The sequence below is a fragment of the Gorilla gorilla genome, chromosome 15, assembly GCF_029281585.2.
Source record: "Gorilla gorilla gorilla isolate KB3781 chromosome 15, NHGRI_mGorGor1-v2.1_pri, whole genome shotgun sequence".
In the NCBI taxonomy this organism is placed as follows: Eukaryota; Metazoa; Chordata; class Mammalia; order Primates; family Hominidae; genus Gorilla; species Gorilla gorilla.
Genome location: NC_073239.2, coordinates 76,193,270 through 76,218,146, shown reverse-complemented (window position 1 = coordinate 76,218,146; position 24,877 = coordinate 76,193,270). Strand labels below are relative to the sequence as shown.

Here is a 24,877-nt window from a genome sequence, read left to right as displayed (position 1 = left end):
CTTCCTAATTCCTATGCTAGCACCCCTTTAAACTATGCCATAATATCTTCTGAAATACAGAATAGAAACACCACTTGATGCCTGAAAAGCTAAGCTGAAGAATGTACTTACATCTCTTGATGAATGGGACCTGCACTAGATGCATCCTTCATTTCAGTATATTTGATTCTAAAATATGATAGTACCTATAAAAAGATTCCCACAGCAGTTATTATTCTAATCCTATCATTAGGCTAAATAATGATGCTGTACTGAAGTAATAATGTCTTTAACCAAAGGATCAATGACAGGATGGGAAGTATGACTAATTTTTTAAAAATACATTAATACTGTACATTCGGTGTGGGGGTAGGGGAGCATTAGGGAATCCCAATAGGTGTGAAGTAAATGAAGGAATTATTTAGCATAATGTATAGACTAAGGATTGGGATGGAGACAAATTAGGAAGGGCAACTTAAGATGCAGTACTGCCACATATTTGAAGAACTGAAGGTCTAAATCCCTCCACCCACTTAAAGCACAAGCAAAGCACTTGGATGTAGTAATACTACCCTCTTCTAACTCTTCCTTCTCCACAGGTTTAGTGCTGACAGTGAGGGTGCAGACATAAAGGTGAATGGGGGCCATTTCACTGAAAAGGAAAAGTCCATGTCAAACCAAACCAACTCATTCACATCCTCTCCTCTTCTCCTTCTCTGGCTCCCCACCAATGCCAGGATAGAAAACTGGGACTCACCACCAGTTCACTGAACATGACATCCAGCTCCTCCACAGGGGGCATGGGCAATGCTGGTTCCATGGTCTGAAGCGCAAAGTTGCTATCGTTTCGCAGCCGATACGTGATTTCTGGGTGATCATTATTTCGGAAACAGCAAAAGATGAATGAAATACCTCGTCCACCTCTCTTTCTTGGGGCCATGGCTGAATTCTGTTCTATTTCTTGATGTGACTAAACTCTGCAAAAAGAGGATATGACACGGTTAAGAGTACAGGAACAGATAAAATGATTTTTAAAAGGCCAGACCAACTCAAGAAAGAGCTCCGTGTGCTGACGACATTGTGTGCGCCCTGCAGGGCACAGAGAGAACACCACCGAGTGGGTTTGGAGTCTACCTGGACAGAGAACACGCACCCTTCTATTCATTTGTTGACTGTTTCCTGCAATAACTGCTGAGCAAACAGTACAACTCCAGCCACTCTCCCGACAACATACACTCTAATCACACTGAGCTACTGTCTGTTCTTTGTACATCACATTCCCTTTCCTGCCGACCTAGTTTGTTCTTGTTACTCTTCTTGGAAGAGTGACCTTCTCTTCCTTGCCCCCTAGGAGATCTCTTCCTTATCTTTTAAAGTCTGATTCCAGACTGATTTAAAAGTCTCTTCCCTAAATAGAATAACATATATGCTATGACATATATATCCACTTTAGCATGATCACATTCTAAGCTCTTTATGAGTGTGTCTTCCTGTTAGACTGTGGTAACTGAAGTGAGGGGAAGCGGCTGTGCATCAAGTATTTTGTGGGCCTAGTGCCCTGCACAATCCCAGGAAGAGAGAAGACACTCCATAAATGTTCACTGTATTAACTAATTCAAATTTACAATAAAGCCAGGACTTGAGCTAGATGGGCCAGAAATTTTCAAACTGAAAAGAGAAAATGAATTCACCAGCAAGGAAAGGAAATGGTTAAATTACACACACACACACACACACACACACACACACACACACACACACACAAATAGAATATTATACACTCATTTAAAAGAACCAAGGCATTTGTATATGTAGATATGGGAAAATGTTGAAAATGCTATAGGAGTACATGATTTAAAGAATGTATGTATTTATAAATATATGAAAGAAATTACTAATAGCAGTAATCCTCAAAATAAAAACAGAGGGTTGGAGAACTATTCATTTTCATTTTTACCCTTTTGAATCCAAATTTTCACCACAAAAACATGTTTTTAATGATGATAGAGGGTATGTTTTAAGTTACAACTGTATATATTGCCTTGGAAAGATTTCCAGTTGATACTGTCTATTGAAAAAACCAAGTCAAAGAAGAACAATAGGCATAGCATGACGCCATTGCGTCTTTTTAAAAACGTCATACAAAAAGCCATACATGTAAATTAATTTCCACCAAATGGTCCAGAAGGATAGACAGCAAATCCCTAATTCCTCTCTTCTGAGAGTAGAATAAGATTAGAAAAAGGCAAGAAAAAGAATGTTCTTTTCATGCTTTTTTAAGAATAGTGGATACATTTAGATGTATAACTGTTATAAGTCTTCAATGTTTAAAAAGAGATGAGGTTAAAAGAAAAAAAAAAGGTGGGATGAGAATTGGTCCTTCAAGAGATGGAAAGGCAGGGGAGGAGAAACATATCTTGGTCAGGGAAGGTGGTAGAATAAGGCTGTGAATGCATTATTTATATACGTAAATATAAAAGTATACACATAGAAGAAAGACTAGGGTCAAGTTTGTCAACATTTAACAAATGTGGACAGTGAGAAAACAGATGCCTTCCTTGAACTTTTTTTTGTTCTTAAGTTTTAAAAGTAAACTCCAACCCATCGACTTATGGCATCTTCCAAATCAGATAATCCAACTCCAAAATCTGTAGCCAATTTCTTGATTTTGTAATTAACACTACTACGTAAATAAGTAAAAGCACTCATAAACAACTATAATTTCCAGAGACTTCCACAGTCTAGTCCTCAGCTGACTTCAAGGCAAAGTGGTGTCTACAGTCAGGAACTGGGAGGTTCTGTGACGGGAAGAGAGGGAAAGGTTAAAAGCAGGGTGTCTATCACAGAGTCCACAATGATGCTCTAACTGGCTCTTAAATAAAGACTAAGCCAAACATCCAACATCCTGTTCTGTTGAAGCATATGTCTCCTGGCCTAGGGTGTACTTGTGAAAGGTCATACTGAGACATATGTCATAATTGGTATTCCTTTGGCATATGTGCATTAATACCCACTATGTACCAGGAATGACAGTAGTCACCTAAGCATATGGAAATGAACAGGTCACTCACTAGAAGCTCACAATCTAGTGAGAGACAGTAGTTCACCAGATAGTTATAATAAAGGTAATATGCCAGTAAGTGCCATGTAAACTGAGCAGGAATTACCTAAGAATCTGGGGGTGGTCCCTGATGGATGAGTGGAGTTTTGACAGAATATGGAAAACAGGGTCTTTAGGCAGAGGGAACAGTACAAGCAAAGGCATGAGGTAGGAAGGGGCATGAAGGGTACAGGGAATGAGTGGTATAGTAGACTGTGCTGTATATGCCACCATCTTCTCAGAGCAGAGCCCTGGCTCTCATCTCCCTGCTGAAAAATCTGCCAATGGCTCCCCAATACCATTCTAAATTGGCTTTCAGTGGATTTCAGCTCAACTTTTCTGTCTTTCCTACTTCCTCAAAAATATCCTACACTTTACTCAACAGGCCATTTTCCATGCCCCATAAACATCTTGCACTCCTCTCACCTTCCACCCAAGTAGACTACTCATTCCTTCTCGCTCTTGCCTTTGTCTAGCAACATCCTCCCACCCTGAAAGTACCAATCCTGAGAGTACACCCACTGCTACTGATAGCTGAAATTCAGTTCTACATTTCTGAAGGGCAATTTATCAAAGTCTTAAAATGGTCACACATTTTGACCTAGTATTTCTACTTCTGAAAATGTATGCTTAGGAAATATTCAGAGATATTATCAAAAATGTTTTCACAGAAATTTCCAAAGCATTATCTGCAAGAGCAAATAAGGGCATAGAATAAGTGCTTGTAATGAAGGACTATACAGAAAAGGTAAATAAATTATGGTACAACTAGATAACAGACTACCAAGCAGCCCTTTGTGAAATAATATTTAATGACATGCAAACACATAAAAAATAAACAATACAGTGTCCCATTTTTGTGAGAAAAAATTTACATATATGAGCAGGATAAAAGGACAAAATAAATATAACAAAATGCAGGCAGCAGTTAGTTCTGTGACAAATGTAGAGATTACCTTGTTTGTTTTAACAAACAGACTCTTCTGCACTTCCTAAGTTTGCATATTGAAGACATACTATTTTCACAATTAATAAAGTGAGATTTTAAAAACCCACTGATATGATTATCTGCTTATATTAGAGGGGGAAATGAGCATGAGTATGCAAAAATGTTCCTATCAAAAATATCCAAGTTAGGTTAATCTACATACCAGCTTTTCAAACTATCTGTGGTAAAGGACTAGTTGTTTTCATCCAATCTGTTATAAACTGAAAGATCTCAGCAATGTCAAATTGCTATAAAAGTTTAAATGCTTAATCTCAATTTTTTTTTTTTTTTTTTTTGAGACGGAATCTCTCGCTCTGTTGCCCAGGCTAGAGTGCAGTGGCGCAATCTCGGCTCACTGCAAGCTCCGCCTCCCGGGTTCACGCCATTCTCCTGCCTCAGCCTCCCCAGTAGCTGGGACTACAGACGCCCGCCACCACGTCCAGCTAATTTTTTGTATTTTTAGTAGAGATGGGGTTTCACCATGTTAGCCAAGATGGTCTCGATCTCCTGACCTCGTGATCTGCCTGCCTCAGCCTCCCAAAGTGCTGGGATTACAGGCGTGAGCCACCACGCCCGGCCTAATCTCAATTCTTGTACCCAACACAGGTAGGCAGCAGCAGCGCTGATGTACATTAGGACATGGGAGTCATTACTTATCTCATTAAAATATAACTGTTAATATTTGTCTCTGGTATGTGTCCTCAGGGCAGGGACCACATCCCACTCAGAAGCCAGGCCAGTGTCCCATATCTTATCCTCGGTAAACTGAAGAGAGATCATTCTGGGACTACCGACAAGGTCTGTATGACTGTGGGGGATGGGGAAGTGTTCCCCAGGAAGACAGGGCAGGAAGGCAGTGTTCAGGCTACCAGGAAATGAGGGCAAGAAAATAAAGTAGGCTAAAATAGGCAAGGACCAGCTCATGGAGGGTCCTACGGCCCACATTCAGCCTTCAAAGCTCATTTCCAGCTATCTCTTTCAGGCAGTCTTGTTAATCTGCCTAGCTAGACATGGTCTGGGCTCTCTTAGCATTTTGTGACCTCCATCATGTACAGCCAACAGTTAACTGTAAATCTAGGTCTGGGTCTTTATTCCCTCATTGAAGAATCGGGAGGAAAAGTGACATGGCACATGTCATTTAGTGTTTTGCACATAGAGGTACAATCAAAGTATTTACGGAATAAATAAACACCAATAGTTTTCCTTTTGCATGTTACAAGTTTCACTTAAACCCAAGTTATATTACATTCTGGCTGTACTGAGGAGGGGCGAGAAGTCGGGGGTAACATTAAGATCTAAAAATCAGTCCAGAGCATTTTTCAAGTCTTAAAAAGAAAATCCCAAGTTCTATAAACAAAAGAATATGAAGTTCTTGGCTAGTTTCGGAGATGGGTAATAAGACACAGAGTCTACTATACTTAAGAACCTAATTGAAATCCTTTTAATAAGTACCAAAATATTGCCTTTGACAGGTAATTTGTATGTGGAAGCCTCAATGAAACCCAAAGGCCAAGTTTTTATGCTGGCTCCTCCATGGATCCCCAAATACAAGGTCCTTTATTAAACCCATCCCTAAACTCTAGATGATGGCATGTGTTGGAGATTTCCAACAGGCATCCATTTTTTCCCCATATATGGAGCTCCACTATTCAGAGCCTAGTCTTTTAGATACAGACCAAAACAGGAAACAAAAGGAATCATTCCGCTGGACCCCTCAGAAGCACCTGCCCACCTTAACTTCCCTAGCACTTCACTGACTAGTGATCCCAACAACTGCCCAGTATATATGATTTAATATGCATATTCGCACCCATCACTTCATTTCATCATTCCCATTTCACAGGTAAGACTTAAGAGGAGACCATCACTTCATTTCATCACCCCCATTTCATAGGTGAGACTTAAGATGGAAGGAGGTGGGCCATCAGGAAGACAGAAGTTTGAGGGGCCACACACTGGAGAGGTCTCTGCACTGGCCCTTAACAACTTGATTTTCCAGCCCCCATCTCCCAATACCCTGAATGCTGTCCATGCCCAAACACACTTGATTTGCTGGTAAAGGTAGAGATGTTTATGCGGAGAAGCCCATACATCATAAAAGTAACAACAGCTGCCCCAGCCCATCATATCCATCCATTTCATCATTAAGTCAAATGTTTATCAAGTAAAAATTATGAGCCAAATATTCCAAACACTGTGCTGGGCACTAAGGGAAGAGGGATGAAAATGAGAAAAGATGCCTGTGTGCTTTGGGGAAGGCAGGAAAAAAATCAAGAAAACTAAAACATTATTCCTGAAGTTGGCTCATGTTACAGGGGATGCAAGGAAGAACGTGAAGGGCAATGGTGGTAGTGGTGGGAGGGCGGTCCTTCAGATAGTATGATCAGGGATGGCCTCTCCTGACCACATGCATTTAAGCTGAGACCTGATGGATAAAATGGGACCAGCCCTGCAAAGTGTTGGGGAAGAGGATTCTGGGTTAAAGGAGGTGTATGTGAAGACCAGGGCGGGTGGGGAGCCGGCACGTTTGAGTCACTAGGGAAGACCAATGTGGCTGAAGCCTAATGAGCCATGGTGGATGCTGAGTCGTGGGGGCGCTAGGAAGGAAGAGGCTGAAGATGGCAGGGCCCAGACCAGAGGAGTTACGTGCTGGAAGGAGGTCTCTGCCCTGACCCTTGCCAACTTTATTTTCCGGCCCACATCTCCCAATACCCTAAACATGCCTCATACGCAGGCACGTGCGTGCACTCATCAGTCCTTGGCAATGGTCGCACTTTTCAGCCCACACGTCTACAGTGTCCTCAGCCTCCGGTGTCTTCCTTATCTGGCTCTCTTCCACTCACCATTCAAGATTCTGCTCAAATACTGCTGCTTTGTAGGCCTTCAGTTTCCCAGGACAGTTACACATTTCTTTCTACACCTCTAGCATGATATACATACTTGAGTGCCTTTTTTTTTTTTTAATGTCCATTTCCCCCACTAGACTATGAGATCCTGATGGCAGGGATTAAGTTTTAGTCAATCCCTGGCACGTAGTATATTCTCAACAAATGTTTGTTGAATGCAAAAGTACAAATTCCTAAGTGAACAGATGGTCTCACCTCTGAATGTCAGAGATACGTGACTGGGTGTTCTTCCCATAGTTGCCTGCAGATCCGTTTTCAAACCCACCAAGACATTTGAAGCCAATCAGATCATCAAGTTCTCCTTAGGCACTTGTCAAGCTTTCTGATGCTGACAGAAGCCTCATAAATGAATTCCATCCTTGGGATATTTGCAGCTTTCCAGCTTCCCAAGAGCGAGGAGTTTCTGGCCAAACTAGCTGGTGCGTGGTTTTTCAACTCATTCCCAAGTAAGTGCCATTGAAAAGAGACTCACTGATAAAATCTTTTAGACATTTCCCCAATATCTTATATTCAGTCAACATTTTGCCCAAGAAAATATTCACTGACTCAGCCATCATGATCTGAACTTCCTCAATACACCCAGAGAGTGTTAGGTACTGGAGACACAGATGAAGAAAACTCAAAATGCCATTTGGGGAGATCATAGCCTAGTGCAGACATACAGCAGGGAGAGGAGTTGATCCTTTTCCTGTCCGATGAAGAAGGAATGCATGGCTTCTGAAACTAGGGACCTAGGTTTCCATATCGGTCTCTTTTTAATCAGATCAGCCTGAGGAAGAGGACTAATTCCACCATGACAGCTGGGCCCTGAACCAGAGCACATCTTCTAATCTCAGCTTCTGGCATTGTTGCAGAGGAAGAAGTCACTTCTGGGACATCCAAACTGAAATCCATCTATAACATTACAGATAACTATTGCTATGCTATACACAAGGAAACAATTTAAAAAGCTTCTTAAGATTCTGGAGCAGGTGCATTTTCCTTAGCAAAGAGTAAGAAATCCAATCCATCTGTGGCCTAGCTAGAAGTCGGAGTCATTTGTACTGCTCTTCAACAAAACAAGCAAGACTCTCAATGTAGCAACAGTCAAAAACTGAGGCCAAATTTTAGGGAATGTGGATGATGACAATTATGATGGTAAAACATTGGAGAACAACCTACAGTCCACAAGAAAACCCTCCCTAATACTTTCCCTTTGATAATGTCAAGTCACAATATATGTGATACGTAAAGTTTGTTTTCCACAAACCAAGACACAATCAGTATTTAATACATGAGTGAAATGTTAAGGTCGTCATAAACAAAACAGATTTTTGCTGATATGCAGACTATTTTAATTGATCCGTCAGGACTTCTGCCACACATTTATAAGATGACTGTCCAGACTGAGGAATCCAATTGCCAAGGTTTTCCTCTAGCTAGAGGGGTTTAGTGGAAATGGCAGTCAAGATATGCTGGAGGAAGGGAGGGAGGGACAATTAGTTCCTGAGAGCCACCAACTTGGTTAGAAGTTGCAAGAGTTTTTACATCCACTTGCAAAGTGCAGTGGGGACCATAATTGTTCTTCCCCACTTCTATTATATGAATCAAGATAGACAGCATTTGAAATTGAATTTTCCTAAGAATTATAATCTCAACACTAAAATATAGTCATTGTTCTGGTACTATAAATGGTCTCTGGAATTTCTGAAACAATAGAATTCATGTCACAACCATAAAAAGAAGGACAAGAAAACAGAGTTATGCAGTAAGAGCAACTTTAAAGAGAAAGGTTGGGGGACTCTCCACTTTAGTTGCCACACCCATGTTTTCAGAACTGCAGTTTACCTCACATTTTGCAATTTTCCAGAGGGCTCTGATGTGTAATTTGCATTGCAACAACACAACAATGTTAACCCAAATTGTCTTATCAAGAAAAATGTGAAAGTTAAAAAACTACTTTGCTTCTCTTCTTGGCCATCCCTCTCCTCTCTCACATTCCTCATGTCTGGTTTCATTTCCCAAATACACCAGATGCCAAATACTGTTTGGAGCTTAAAAAAAAAAATCACGGGATATAGTCTAAAGCTTATAGGAGAAACGTCTGAAAGGGAATTGTGTGTTCCCCGCAGGTTTCAACATCCTCTCCACCAGGAAACGGAAAGGGCGTTTCTCAGTCAGTGTGTGCAGCGGAGGGACAGCCCTGCCCATACACTTGGTCACAAAAGGATGTTCCAATAGGGCACTTCTTGGAGTGGCTCCTGGAACTTCACCCAGCAGTCGGTCCTCTAGACCCAGTAACTTTTCTGAGGCAAGAGGAAAATAATGAGAGCATCTATGCACAGGGAAACCAATATGCAAATGTTCAAAAAAGCCATTAGCACCCTGAAAACACTTTCTACTTCTGTCTGCTCTCTCTGCCTCAGCATAGGCAGGGGATACAGAGTGGAAGCCAGAACTGCCCACTTCCTTCCCCACTTTCTCCCTGGATAAGGGAGGAGGGCACCCAGGTGAAGTCCATGCATACCCTCAGGCCAAACCAGGCCTCAACCAGCATGTAATTAACAGCCTTTCTCCAAGCCCTGCCAGAAACACTATGCCCAACCCTGCATGTAAGCAGCAAAGAAGAGGACCTCCAAGTTTTGATCCTAAAAAGCTGGCAACAACTGTTCTGTGTCACGTAATACCATAACCATGGGTTTAGGGTATAAATCCCTAAAGCCAATATAACAAGGTTCTCGAGTTAGGAAGTTTGTGCTGTTCACGTGACAGAAACCAGAGTCTGGAAGCCAAGACATCTCGTCTAGATCATCTGGGAGAGGAGCCAAACCCAAAGTGTCCTTGGAGCACCCGAAGACATCACAGCTCACAGAGAGCTGTGCCCTCCCCCTGCTGACCTGTTGCTAGTCTGTGAGTTAAGTCAATAAACAAATGTAAGCTGAAGTCAAAAGAAATGCAAATAATTTTCTCCCTCTGGGTTCCAATCTGTCTCTAAGGGATCCACTCAGATACCGTACAAAGACAAATTTAAATTGTGGAGGCTACAAAAACATAAAATATTACAACTCCACAGCCAGCTTTGTCACATCAAAGCTCTCCCTCATCTAAGAGGCCAAGTTTTGTTCTTTACAAATATACAAAAGAATGCAACTTTCCTGAATCACCAGTAGTTCTTTCAAAAATCTGAGACTAAGGCCAGCAGTCATGGAAAAGAATACTTGTATGTTGCAAGATACCAGCAATCACCTGTACTCTACACACTCTGGTCCTCTGTGATCCAAGTGTAATGACCCCTAAAGTCAGTCTTCACAAATACAGGTAAATGTGGCTGCCTCTGAAAATGTCCCCCAACCACAAGGACCACACTTTTGGTATTTAAGGCTTCAGATCTTCCCAAACAAGCAGTCCACCCTTTGGTGCCATCCACACAGAAAATGCAAATAATATTAAAAGACATTGTTTAAAAAAGAAATATATTATTAGGCATTTTTTAACTTCCTCACAATTGAAATAATGCAGGCGAATTTTGAGAGATGCGAAGTTGAATAGATATATACTTAATTTCAACAATTATGTTTACCATATCTTGAAGCAAAGTTTACTATGGATTAAAGAAGATACTGGAGGTACTCTGGGCTGAGGGCTCATGGTCACACTAAGTCCCTCTCCCTGGTGAGGCCTAGACAGGGTCCCCTGGGGAAGTGAGTACTGCTCCCAGTCCTCACAGCCCCAAACCAGATGTTGTTCAATCTTGTTCCTTCTCAAATATTATAACTGTATTTTATCATGGAGGCATTTTATTGCCAAAGAGGTATAATTTTTATTTCTACACAGGCTTCTGTGGAGAAAAATGGCTCTTGGCATACTTGGTAAATGACAGTTTGCTGAACTGAAAATAAAGAAACAAAATTTTGCCCAGAGGTCTTTATATGTTCATGTTTACACTGAAAGCAAATTTTAAAACTCACTAATTACCTTCCTCTTTTTATGTTCTGCTACTTTTATGCCAAGATTACTTTAATACAATTTCAACAGGAGAAAATGAAACATCACAAAGAACAAAGATTCTTGGTTAAAATTAGCCTCACTCTCTGGTAACAATTAAGAAACCTCCAACTTTCTCACGAAGATGCCTGTGCTTTCCAGTTAGGGAAAAACTGATAGACACAATATCACATAGGCAGCTGCAGAATTGCAACACAAGTTCAAATAACAGCTCCACCACTTCTTTCTTGGAATGACTTTAGGAAACACACTTACATCCTCTGAAACTCAGTTTTATCATCTGTAAAAATAAAGTTGTACATATTTTTGCCTCCCCTCTGTTGTAAGAAAGTGAATTAAGATGGTTTACAATGAAAACACAATGAGACCAACATTTCAACACAGAATGAAACACAGAAAGTCAAGGTGGGAGAAACCCAGGGGGCTGTACATGAAAAAAATCTAAGACTAGGAAAGCTAGAGCACAACACTTTGGTGTGAGCTTCCAAGCAGCCCATGCAAAAAAAGAAAATGGATGCATCATGTAGCTCTTACCCACTAATTAAAAGAAACATGCCAATTCATGTTTCACGCCAAGGGGAAGATTGCTTCTTAGCCCAGGGAGAAACTGTTCACAGGCATAGTCTAAAGGTTAAATGAGATGCTCTGTCTCCTCACACCATCTAGCACCCCGAAGTACTCAAGAAATGTTTGATGGCTTTTGAGTGGACACTATAAAGGGAAGTGGGAACTACATTAAAAAGTTGGGGGTGAGGATTTATTTGTTAACTACTGTTTGGTGGAAATATGTTAACCAGATTCCTTTCTCTGACATTCCTGTGTGTATCAGCAGAGTAAATTCCTGGCATGAGACTGGTTTAATCTCTATAGGGCAGTTGTCATCACTAAATCAAGGGCTCTGCAGGTTGGTCAGCTTATCTGCAAATTGTGGGAAATTCTCTGAGGGTTTCTGGAGCAGGATGGGAAAAGGCATTTTTTTAAAAAAGCTTTCCTGTATATTTTGAAGAATTCAGCAGGTTTAATATTCCAATCCAAACAACTGTACAAAAACTCTCACATTTGCATACCAAATTTAGTTACTGCAAGGACACTGACATTTGTAATACTGATATGATTCCCCTTGATATCCTCAGTCACTGATCACATCTACTTATCCTTCTACTTTCTAAGTCTGAAGGTTATCTTCTCTGGCCAAGAAGTGGTTGTGAACTGATTACCAAGATGGAAAATCTACTGCAAACCCTCAAGATATAAGCACCCAGGGCCGCTGGCTTTCACACTTTTTCCTCAGAAAGATCATTCTGAACACATGTGGACACTGCCACAGTTTGCCATTACAAATGTAAAAAAATGTTTAGAGAGAGCTAAGTATATGGTGAGTCCTGAGCTTAAAATTACAGTGTGGCAAGCTGTTAATTAGAGCTTGAGTCTCTCCACAATGCCTGCTGCTCAGAGGGACTCATTTGGGGCAGCACGCTGAGCTTTGCATCATGGCCAGCACTACACCACACCTCGGCTCCAGCTTTTCTTAATGCGTCCTGCTGATGATGCGGCAAGGAGAAGCCACCCAGAAACAATGACAGAATCACATTATAAAAACTGGAACTCCCTTCAAAAGCAGCACTCTGACCTTTGTAAAGATTCTACTTACAAATTTTACATAATGGATGTTCAAAAGAGGCATATGGAAAGATGATGAATGCTTCAACTGTATGCAAGATGAAGTATAGAAATAAGGCAGTAGAGACGACAGTCGCCTCTAACACTGCCCTGTTTCAGGTACTGTGTGGCTCTAGGAGGTATTGCTACACATCTTCTCTGATGATTAAAGGCATTAAGTTGGTATGTCAGCTATAAAACTTCCAAAGACATGACATTAAAAAGACTTAGAGAAATAACGCCTTGACTCAGAACTTGCCCAACCTCCCTTCATGTTGAGAACTTTCATAAGCATTTAGATATACAATCCTCTAAAAATACAACAAACTTAAAGGAAAAAAAAAAAAAACACGGCGGAGCGAAAGATGACTGAGGGAAGAACCTCAGCCCCACAATGGGCAGTCTCGTAACCTGTGGATGGGAAAGTCAATTGCACCACCTCACTGGAAGGCAATCTGACAGTGTCTGTTATTATTTTAATGCACGGGCCCTTTGATCCACATCTTACATTTTCTAGATTGCATATCTAAGAATTTGACCTGCAGATACATTCATACACAGGCACCAAGATGTATCAACAAAGGTGTTCATTATGACCGTGAAATAGAAAACAGGTTTCCTAACTTGTAATAGAGAATCATGTGTCTTTTAGTAGGGGAATGTTTTAATAAATGTTGTCTCATACTTCAATAACAATGCTGTACCACACACCAATAAATCGGAATCTCTGGTGCTGGGGCCCAGGCATGGGTATTTTTCCAAGCTCCATAGGTGATTCCAATGTGCAGCAAAGTTTGAGAAATAGTGCTAAAGAACCCTATGCCCAGGGTTACAAAGAAAGTACTAGGTCCACGGGACTGACATGAAAAAAATGAACATATTCAGAATAAAAGACAGAGAAGAAGAAAGGTTTATAACAATATATATGTAGCACCATTATGTTTAAAAACTGTATTTGTAGCAATATGTATGTGCATACCTATATATGGGATGCATATACTTCCAGAATTGTTTCAAGTATTAACTGAAAGACAGCTAAGGTATTTAACCAAGTGCTTAGCACGCACAAGATGCTCAATAAATATTAACTATTATTTCCATATGTACCTAAGTTTGTCTCTGTGGAATCTATATGGATTTTCAAGTGGCTAATGAACTCTCCTGAGTGCATGATGCAGGTGACAGTATCCTACTGAAAAAAGGATGTTTGCAAGCCTTCTCAATAACCCCATTAAAACTCTAAGTATACATCTCAATAACTCCTTAGTTGTTATATTGACTCTTTCATTTAAAATTACAGCTTGCTTTTTTTGCATACTTGAAACCCATGCCCATAAATGCAGACGGTTTCACTGTCAGTATTTTACTCATTTGTACATCCACAAAAATAGTCCATTTAAAAGTTTTTCTATGTTAGCCAACAAATTTAAAAACTTCAATGTAATGTTAGATGCAAACTTCATGAAATACAGAGAGGAAGAATGTTCCCAAGGTTGCAGGGACCAGCTACAGGGATAACAATGGGACAAACTTTTAAACAATGATTTGTTTTGTTTTAAATTCTGTATGTTCCCAGATGTAATTTTAAGAGACTCTCTTCACTAAAGCCATTATGTCAGAAGTTCTTCAAACGGTCTCAGGGCCAGTTAGAAGAGAACATGGGGAGTTCTACTAATTTTTTCTTTTATTGGACTTTGTTTCAATTATAGTTCTATTGTGGATCAGAAATCATAGGGGTATCACAAATATACCCAAGAACAAGAGATTTTAGTATGTTCATAAATGAATGAAACTTACTACTTGGTACATTTTAAAGATACAATCAAATATATTTAAAGTTTATATTTTTATAAGACTGAATTCAATATAATTTCCAAAACTCTCCTCTACTTCCAGGTACTGTAAAAAAAAAGTGCATATAAGCCACATTTTATCCTACTTAGACACTGAATGTGTGGCTGCAGCAATTTTAAAGCTGGTTTCCAGTAATTTTCTCAAGTACATGTTCCTGAAATTCTATCTTTAAAGGGTAAAATGTTTGGGGTCCTCCTTATCAGTGAATAAAAAAGTCATCACACTGTTTATGGAATAAAATGAAAAATGGTGACTGAATTTACAAGGGGAAAGAGATGGTCTTGAGAATGAGAATAAAGTTATGATTTTTATCAAGAAATATTATGAAATTGAGGTCTGAATGCTAACAATAGTCCTATAAGATCTCTAATTACTTCCTGAATACACTTCCCAAGTTTACTTAGTTGCAACCTAATTCCCTCAAATATGGCCACTTAATATTCATTACAGACAGCTGAAAAGGAAATCAATGATTTTGAGAACAGCAAAATGATTAGCAGTTTCGTGGTATCAGTCCCAGTGAAATAAAATTGCCATTATTTTGGAAGCAAATATCCACTGGAAAAGAACAATGGATTTTTCTGAAATTGTTACAGACTTCTAGAACATAAGTACACAGGGCTCCCAGGACAAGGATGCCAATGGAACATGCCTATGAAGCTTTGGGAAAATACCTAAGATGCCAGGAATTTGTTCTGCTGTGTTAATAGGCTCCTTTGGCAATTGAATTACAAGTGACTTCCGGAATGACCTAGGAAGAACTGGGTAATGATGTCATTTCCAGGTAAGAGGAAGCCACACAAAAGTAGAGCCTTGAAGAAGTACAAAACTGAGGGATGGGCCAGGCGCGGTGGCTCACACCTGTAATCCCAGCACTTTGGGAGGCCGAGGCAGGCAGATCAGGAGGTCAGGAGATCGAGACCATCCTGGCTAACACGGTGAAACCCCGTCTCTACCAAAAATACAAACAATTAGCCAGGCGTGGTGGCGGGCGCCTGTAGTTCCAGCTACTTGGGAGGCTGAGGCAGGAGAATGGCGTGAACCCGGGAGGCAGGCAGAAGTTGCAGTGAGCCGAGATCGCACCACTGCACTCCAGCCTGTGCGACAGAGCGAGACTCCATCTCAAAACAAAACAAAACAAACAAAACAAAACAAAAAAATGAGGGATGGACTCTCAGGAAAACAAAGGAGTTTCCTTTTAATCTGCACTTTAAACCTGCCTGCCCTATACAAAATAAAAATAATGCACAGACCTTGAGGATGGAGAAAGGGTAGAGGAAATTATAAGACTAGCAGCCAAGAACACAAAAGCACATGTGTTGAGTGTGTGAACTGGTCACATATATAATCTCTTTTCATTAAACAAAGCTAATCATCAACCAAAATAGAAATTACCAGCGGCGGCAAGAAAGAGTGTGTTTTCTCACTGGGGATTCCTCTCCATGTGCTAAATATCCTTGGGAAGTTATTCACATAGCTAAACAAACACTTCTGAAGCTGCAGGAGACAAACAATAAGCAAAGAAAGATCTTTACTGAATTTTAATTACTGTAAGTGGATTACTACACTCTTTACTTAAGCCTTAGTCAAACAAAACAAAACAAAACATCATTCCACAGTCATCAAGAGGGAAATGTGAAGGAAGCTGATACTACCCAACATGTCCTCTCCACCCAACTCTGTAATTTTCTAAATAATTAGGTGTGAACACTAATTGCTTTATTGGATAATTCAAGACAACTAAACACTAAAGAGACTGCCTCTCTTGCAAAATTTTTTCTAAGTGAAGTAACATGGAAAGTTCTATTTTAAATTATTACTCCTACTCACTTACCAAGCCAGAGTATTTGGACAGAAGTTAATATTTAGACTTCAGATTCTGAGGAATATTGTTAAACAGGCAAAAGTCATCAGTGGCTAAATAAGGGAAGCTTTCAATACAGTACTGCTTAAATGATTTAGGGTACACTCAATTAAAAAATCTTTTCTGGTATGTTAAAGGAGTAACAATATTAAATAACCATCCAAGTTGCATAACATGGTATATGATAAATGTAAAATGGATATACTTGTTTAAACATGCAAAGAAATTATTGAGCATGTGATAAAATAAGATACCAAAACCCATTAAGAGTGGCTCCTTCTAGAGAAGGAAATGGAAATTGCTTTCATTGTAATTCCTTGTTTTTTTTAACATGAGCTTGGATTACATTTTTTCTCCTTAATTATCAACCTGTCTCTGAAAGTTTAGAGTGGTTTAGCTATTATTTGTTTGTAAAACTAGTCTTTTTAAAAATTAAATTAACTTTCAACCAAGAAGGTGAAAAGCTTGTACACTGAAAACTAAAAAACATTTCTGAAAGTAATTAAAGAAGACACAAATAACATCCCATGTTCATAGACTGGAAGACAATATTGTTACAATGACAACACTATCTAAAGCAATCTACAGATTGAAAGCAATCCCTATCAAAATCCCACCGGCATCTTTGGCAGAAACAGAAAAATCCATCCAGGAAGCCATATGGAATCTCAAGGATTTTGAATAGCCAAAACAATCTTGAAAAAGAAGAACAAAGCTGGAGGTCTTGTACTTTCTGATTTCAAAACAGTACAAAAGTACAGTAATCAAAACAGCATGGTACTAGCATAAAGACAGACATAGAGACCAATGGAATAGAACAGAGAGCCCAGAAATAAACTCTCAAATATATGATTAAATGATCTTTGACAAGGGAGACTAGACCATTTAATGGGGAAAGGGGTCTCTTCAACAAATGGTGCTGGGAAACCTGAATATCTGCATGCAAAAGAATGAGGCTGGACCCTTATCTTACATCATACATAAAAATTAACTTAAAATGGATTAAAGACTTAAACATAAGACCCCAAACTATAAAACTTATGAAAGAAAATATAAATAAAAGTTTTATGACATTGGATTTGAAAATTATTTCTGCTAAGGAATTAATATCCAGAACCCCTACAATCCAACAACAAAAAACCAAATAACTCCATTAAAAAATGAGCAAAGGGCTTGACTAGACATTTCTCCAAAGATGACATACAAATGACCAACATGCATATAAAGACCCTCAGCATTACTAATCATTAGAGCAACGCAAGTCAAAACCACAATAATATATCTTCTCACATCCGTTAAGATGACTACTATCAAAACAAAAAACCAGAAAATAACAAGTGTTGGCAAGGATGTGGAGAAACTGGAACCCTGTACAGTTGCTGGGATCATGAAGTGGAACAACCATTATGGAAAACAGTATGGTTGTTTCTCAAAAAATTAATAATATAATTCTGCATGCTCCAGCAACCATACTTCTGGGAATATATCCAAAATAATTAAAAGCAGGGTTCTGAACAGATATTTGCATGCCCATGTTTATCACAGCATTATTCACAATAGCAGAGAGGTGGAAGGAACCCAAATGTCATCAATAGATAAATAAATAAAATGTGGTATATACATACAATGGGATATTATTCAGCCTTAAAAAGGAAGGAAAACTTGTCACATGCTACATGGGTAAATGTTGAAGACATTATGCTGAGTGAAATAAGCCAGACACAAAAAGACAAATACCGTATGATTCCATTTATATGAGGTATCTAAAGTACTCAAATACACAGAAACAAAGTAGAGTGGTGGTTACCAGGGGATAGGGGAGCAGGAAATGGGGAGTTTTTGTTTAGTGGGTATGGAGTTTCAGTTTTGCAAGATGAAAAATTCTCAAGGTATGTTTCACAACAATGTGAATATGCTTTGAACTGTACACATAAAAATGGCTAAATGGTAAATTTGAAAAATAATTTAAATAACTTTAATTTATCAACCCTCTTCAACATGCTAGGCACTTTCAATGCACTTTAAGTCCATTAATTATCTCAATTAATCAGAGATAAGCAATGAGTTCCTCAGCGTCTCATTTTGTCTTTCTAGAAACACAGGCCACCGTCAATGAATAGCCATGCTCTGAAAGTAATTAAAGAATGGTTTATAGAATGCTTTCATTTCTGCAATTTTCCAGTTTACTACACTCAACTCTACAATTGTTAGTCCTCAAAATGAAAACAGTCTGTTCAACTGTACAACACTAATATGAGCAATGACTTTCTTCTTTTAAATTTGTCATCAATTTACAACGGGGCGATGGGGGAAAAGCTACCAAACCATTCACTAGAGACAATTCTGTACATTAATGTCACCCCAATTCATTGCTTAGTGACAGAATGCTAGCTGCTCACTTTCACCTAAATGGTATAATTTAGAATTTTCTTAAATCCATTGTATTTTTTTTGCTACAGAAGTAGATATTACTATCCTTATCTTTAGAACATCTACTTGCTGGGTGGTGGCCCCAGGAATATTATATAAAAGACTAAAAGTGTCTAATTAGGTAATATTTTGTTGGATATTTATTAGAAAGTTTGACTCCACAGGAATAAATTCACTTGGTAATCTCAAGGTCCTGCTACCTAAAGGCAGATTCTAAAGCTACTGAAATAGCAATACATTGTATCCTGTCACATTCATGGCTTCTGACCCAAACTTAAACAAGCAAGCAATACAGTATTGAAAGTATAAATTACAAAAGGGCACCAAATGGAAACACGGCAGCTGATCACAAATGATAAAGGCAAAGGACATGAAAGTTAATGCCAAAATAAGAGGTGGTATGACATCAAAAGAGACCCCAAAATAACAAAGGGAGGAAAATTAGTCTTTGCATTTGAAGGATGCATTTGATCCACGTGAAGACACAGTAGAAAAAATGCTTAACTCCTATACATTCATTTCATGATTTCTACATACATCACCTTTCCCCTGGCCCCCCCACTCCCCCGTCCTTTTCCCTTCCCTGAGATCATCAGTTATCTTACAGGTGCCACTTTCCATTCCACAAAAATCATCAACCAGGACAGCCAGTCTTCACTGGTTCTCCTCCTACTCATCACCAGCAAGCAGAGCTGTGACAAATGTTCTTGCTAACCTGGCTACTAGCCTTTATGGATACTCCTCTTAAAAACGCTGCCCCACCTCACTGGGTAGTGTCACGTAAAAGCCAGTCCCTTTGTGGAAAAACATGCTGTTAACAACTGTACTTGCTCATACTGGAAAAGCAACCAGGACAGTGATGCCAGATACTTCACCAACCTAAATACACACACACACACCACACGTACACATTCACACAGCTGTCAAACTGGTTTTTCCTCAAAAAGGTACAATTGACAGGCAGTTAAGAATCTCTCCCTGCCCCCAACACACACTCCCAGATTCACAATTCTGCATGTGTTTACTAATTTGTATATTTCCATTCATTCATTCAAGAAGCCAGTGGTGTCCACTCCCCTGTTCATTCTTGGTATATAAGGATGAACAAAAGAGACGTGTGCTTTGCCCTCACAGAGCTTATAATCAGTTCACATCCACATACACCCCTGGCTTCTCAAGGCATCTCAGCATTCCAGGAGCTATGTGAGAAAAGAAACAGCATGGGAGTGAGTGTATGTTGTAGAGGGGGTGGTCTGTTTTTCCATCTCGTCTTCAACAAGCAAGAGTGAATATTCTGCTTGCTTCAAATAGTGTACTAGTCTGTTCTCTGGCTGCTGATAAAGACATAACCAAGACTGGGCAATTTATTAAAAAAAAAAAAATAGGTTTAGTGGACTCACAGTGCCACATAGCTGGGGAGGCCTTACAATCATGGCAGAAGATGAAAGGCATGTCTTACATGGTGGCGGGCAAGAGAGAATTAGAGAGCCAAGTGAAAGGGGAAATCGCCCCCATGATTCAATTATCTCCCACTGGGACCCTCCCCCAACACATGGGAACTATGGGAGCTACAATTCAAGATGACATTTGAGTGGGGACACAGCCAAACCATATCAAATAGCAATTTAGTCTACCAGTAACTTCCATGTTCCCTTAAATAGGGAGCATCAAATAGAAAGAAGTAAAAGGAAGCAGAGGGTGATATCTGTGCTCTTGAGAAACAGGGACATACAGGTATCCCTGGGATGCTAATGTTTGGAACTTCAAACAAGATGCCAGATTTCCACTTCCATTCCATGAAGGACTAACTACTATAGGAATTGTTCTCCCACTACAAATAACTAATAAACAGGCAAAATATATGAAACAGCTGTATTCAGTCACTGGACAAAGGTACTACAGACCAGTGATTGCTGAGAGAAAGGAAACATCCAGTAAGGCAAGCCCTAGGATTGCCCTTACTCCAGGCTGTTGTGCAGAAAGAGGAAATCCAAACCAAGTTCAAGGGTCTTGTTGAATTGAGGGATCAGAAATAAAAGTTCAGAGAATCAGAGGCAGCCATAGCTCTTGATATCTGTAAAGGAGTCACCTCAAATTATAGGCTGAGTACTGATCTGCACATGGATGTGGGGCTCACTCAGGGCTGGAAATGACTGGCATTTCCACCAGCCTGAGTACAAGAACCTTGTAATACATAAACATCAGGAAGAGTATTCAAAAGGGTCCTAGACTCAGGCTGCTCTAGAAAAAGCTTAAAGGCAGTCTAAAAAGGATCTGTGCACCAGAACAAAGTCCAACACTCTTTAAAGAAAGTTCTTCAGGCAGAAAGAAATTGAGACCAAACAGAAATCTGGACCTACACAAAGCAGTGAAGAAAGCTGGAATGGCTGATCTGTGGGTAAATACAAAAGCAGATACTGCCTGGACTCTGAATTTCCCTAGCCACTTACCTTTTGGATGTGCTTTTATAGGAATCCACCGATGACACTAACAAGGTCACAGCCCAGGATCAAAGTAGTTCCCAGCCCTACCACTAACTATCCCCCTAACTTTGGTGAGTCTCCTTAAACTCTCTGAGCTGCGGTTTCCTCAGAAAAATACCATCCCTTATTGTCATCACATTATATAATGAATATGAAAGTGCTTTGAACTTCAAGGATTCGTTCTTTCATCAAATATTTACTGAGTACCTTCTACATATATTTCTAGGCTCTATATTCTGGCAGCCCAATTTTCTCATCTGTAAAATGAAAATAATAATAGTACCCAGCGGCTGGGCGCGATGGCTCACACCTGTAATCCCAGCACTTTGGGAGGCCGAGGCAGATCACGAGGTCAGGAGATCGAGACCATCCTGGCTAACACGGTGAAACCCTGTTTCTACTAAAAATACAAAAAATTAGCCAGGCATGGTGGCGGGCGCCTGTAGTCCCAGCTACTCGGGAGGCTGAGGCAGGAGAATGGCGTGAACCCGGGAGGCAGAGCTTGCAGTGAGCCGAGATCGCCACTGCACTCCAGCCTGGGCGATAGAGCGAGACTCTGTCTCAAAAAATAATAATAATAGTACCCAGCACACAGCGTTTTTGTTCAGATTAAATAAATATCTGTAAAGTACAAATAATAATGTCTGGCCATAGTAAGCTCTTCTATAAGAGATCAGTCACTGTCCAGGGGATGGAGTGACTTGATTGGCAAAGCCAATGCCATGTGCCCATCTCTGGTTGTGACATGTGCCCATGTCTGTTGTTGTTGTTACTATTATTATTATTCTACCCCTGCTGCTGCTTCTAACACTGCTACTAGGCATATAATAATGGAAAAGACCAATTTGGTTCTTGCCTTTAGAGAGATTATATTTGAGATCTATCATAAAGAAAATAAAGCTTTTGGGATAATTTGTTAAATTTTTTCCTGAGAAAATGTGGGATAGCTGGAAAAAAATATTACTAGTCTAAAGGGAAACCTAGGCTCTAGTCCCAACTCTGTTCCTCTTAGTAGCTCTGTGACTTTAGTTAAGATACATAGCCTGTTTGAACCTGTTTATCCTTAAAGAGGCAGGATGAGAATCTTCAAGGTCTCTTCCAGTTTTAACACCTAATGAAATAAAAGATAATCCATTTTAGAAGCACATTGTTCCTGCCTTGATTTGAGCAATTTAATCCTTACAGCATCATATCCTTGTATAGGTAACAACAAATTTTGAGGAAGAGGGGGAAAAAAGAGAGAGAGAGAGACAGTTTGTGATTTAAGAAAGCCAGAAGAAATAAGCCCCGGATCTAGGATTAGTATAAAAGTCTACACGTAACTCCCAAGTCTAGAACGAAGGTCACATGATTTATCCCTCTTAAAACAAAGAGTGCCATAGCCCAATTGTTTTTATCCAGTGCTGAGTAAACCAATTTGATCTTTGATAAGTTAAATAATATAATTAGAAGACACAGGGAAGCTCTTCCTTCTGCTTCCGATGTTTGAATTGGGTGCAGTAAAGCAGAATTAAGGAGCAAAATGGCAGTACACAGTAGAAGTTCCTCATGCAGAAGAAATAACAAGAAATATGTAAACAGCTAGTTTCTTCTATCCTTTGTTTATACTAGCATGCACCACAACTGGTAAGCTATCAACTACAAACACAAAAGCTCCCACAAAGTAATTAGTTCAAACTTTAAAAAACACAGATAATTTTAGCCAAGTCTCAAAAACCAATGTTTTCCTTTTCACTCTACTTAATTCAGAAAGAGGTCCCACTGGAAGAAATAGGAAGTATCTGAACCATATGGCTGATGTTCCAAAAATAGTTGTGAAAGGACCTTTTCTAAAGTTTTCCCAACACTTTGCAGAAGACAAGCCAGACCTTGCAGAATTTTATAAAGTAAAAATCCCCTAGTAATTTTATTGGAGAGAACATGTTGTATAACATTAACTCAAAAAAATGTTTTTCCTGTACATACATACAAAATGCAGTATATGATTTCAGGAAGTTCTCACTCCCCCTGCAGTACACCACAGGCCTCAGCAGAAGCACACTGAGATTAAAGTAATACACAACCATAACATACTGAAGACATCTTTGAAGCACATATGCATGTACACACATATACACACACACAGTAAAATGTTACAGCCAGCTGTATCTGTCTTTGGGAACTCTGATCACTAGCTCTAATGGACATGTCTCTTACCTATTTGCCTACTTCGCATACCTATGGGAACTAGTCCATCTCCTTCACCATGTGATTCAGTAAAGTGGTTAACCAAATGGTTCTGCCTCTCCATCCAGAGATGGACACATGGCATTGGCTTCGCCAATCAAGTCACTCCATCCCCTGGACAGTGACTGATCTAGGGATGGCACACAACACAAAGACGATCAGAGGTCTTTATGTGGCTGGATGCCGCCAGATGAGAGGGTGCCTCTTTTTTGCCTGGAATCATGACATATAAGCACCATATAACACCAGAAATTTACAATAGTTGCTTTTTCCACCATGTGTTAGAAGCTACCCCAAAATGAAGCCAGCATAGATAAAAGCAGAACTGAGAGATGAGACAAGGGAGATGGGGAGTGAGGAGGTTTTGATGACATCATTTAACTACTAGATATACTGGGCCTCAGTCAAATACCCCTTGAACTTTCCATTGAGTGATTCAGTGAACTTTTTTCCCCTTTAAGCCAATTTCAATGGGATTTCTGTCCCATAAAGATTTGAAGAACCCTGATTCATGGTCCACTTGACTAAATGAGATGGGAACTAACATTTACTGAGTACCTCTCAAAGGTCAGAGACTATGTGGGACCTTCTGCAAGCATCATTTCAGCTAATTTGTATATGCATGATAGGAAGATATCATAGTTTTACAATAAAGAAAGATCTCGAGAGATGAAGTAATAATAAAAATCCACAGAACTAGGAGCGGTCAGCAAGGACACAAACCCTACCTGTCTCATCTCAAGCCATACCCACCTCTAGCCACAATCTCACATCTTTCAAGCCACAGCATTATTATTTTCCAACAATCAAATTAACAGTGAACTGAAAAATCGAGCCATAAATCCAAACACAAATGTCTTGTTTTACAGAAGGCTGTATTGGTTTTACTGTTCACAAATTGACATGAGTAATATAATACCTCCTTTCTCAAAGGGTTCCCATTTTGGAAACAAATTTTGCCAGATTGACTTTCCAGGAGTCTTAAATAAGCCTATCAGGGAATCATTCCTTGGAGCTTGGAAGTAATTCAAGTTTCGGTATGTATGGTGCTAAAAAGATAAAGAAAAGTTGCTAGAATGTAAAAGTCATTATTGTTGCTGAGCAGGGAGCTTTTAGAAATAACATTACTCCTCGTCCTGGCCCCCGCCCTGTCATTTTCTCAAAGATGGCCACAATCTGAAACTTTAGCCATTCATGTCCAACTCCATCCACAGCAGAATTTGAGGGAGACAGACTGTGTGGTAGGGAAGGAACATAACAAGGATGGGGGGTCGGGGCGCGGTGGGGAAGCATACAACAAAACACAACGTAAGAAAATGTCAAGAATCTAAAAATTCTACCATTGAATTTGTCAAAGAAAAAGCGCACAGGTAAAAGAATCAAGCTAGTTGGGGCGGGGGAGGA

The 24,877-nt window shown here is 39.7% G+C and overlaps 1 protein-coding gene across 4 annotated transcripts in view; it reads right to left on the bottom strand.

Moving 5' to 3' along the window:
* Positions 1-24,877, bottom strand: part of DAAM1 (dishevelled associated activator of morphogenesis 1) — a 186,064-nt gene that overhangs the window by 110,252 nt on the left and 50,935 nt on the right. For all 4 annotated transcript variants that reach the window (XM_004055236.5, XM_004055237.5, XM_055361926.2 and 1 more), the window contains exon 2: positions 737-956. In XM_004055236.5, the coding sequence (XP_004055284.4) occupies positions 737-919 (183 nt within the window). In that variant the 5' untranslated portion in view covers positions 920-956. The remainder of the gene's footprint in view (positions 1-736; positions 957-24,877) is intronic.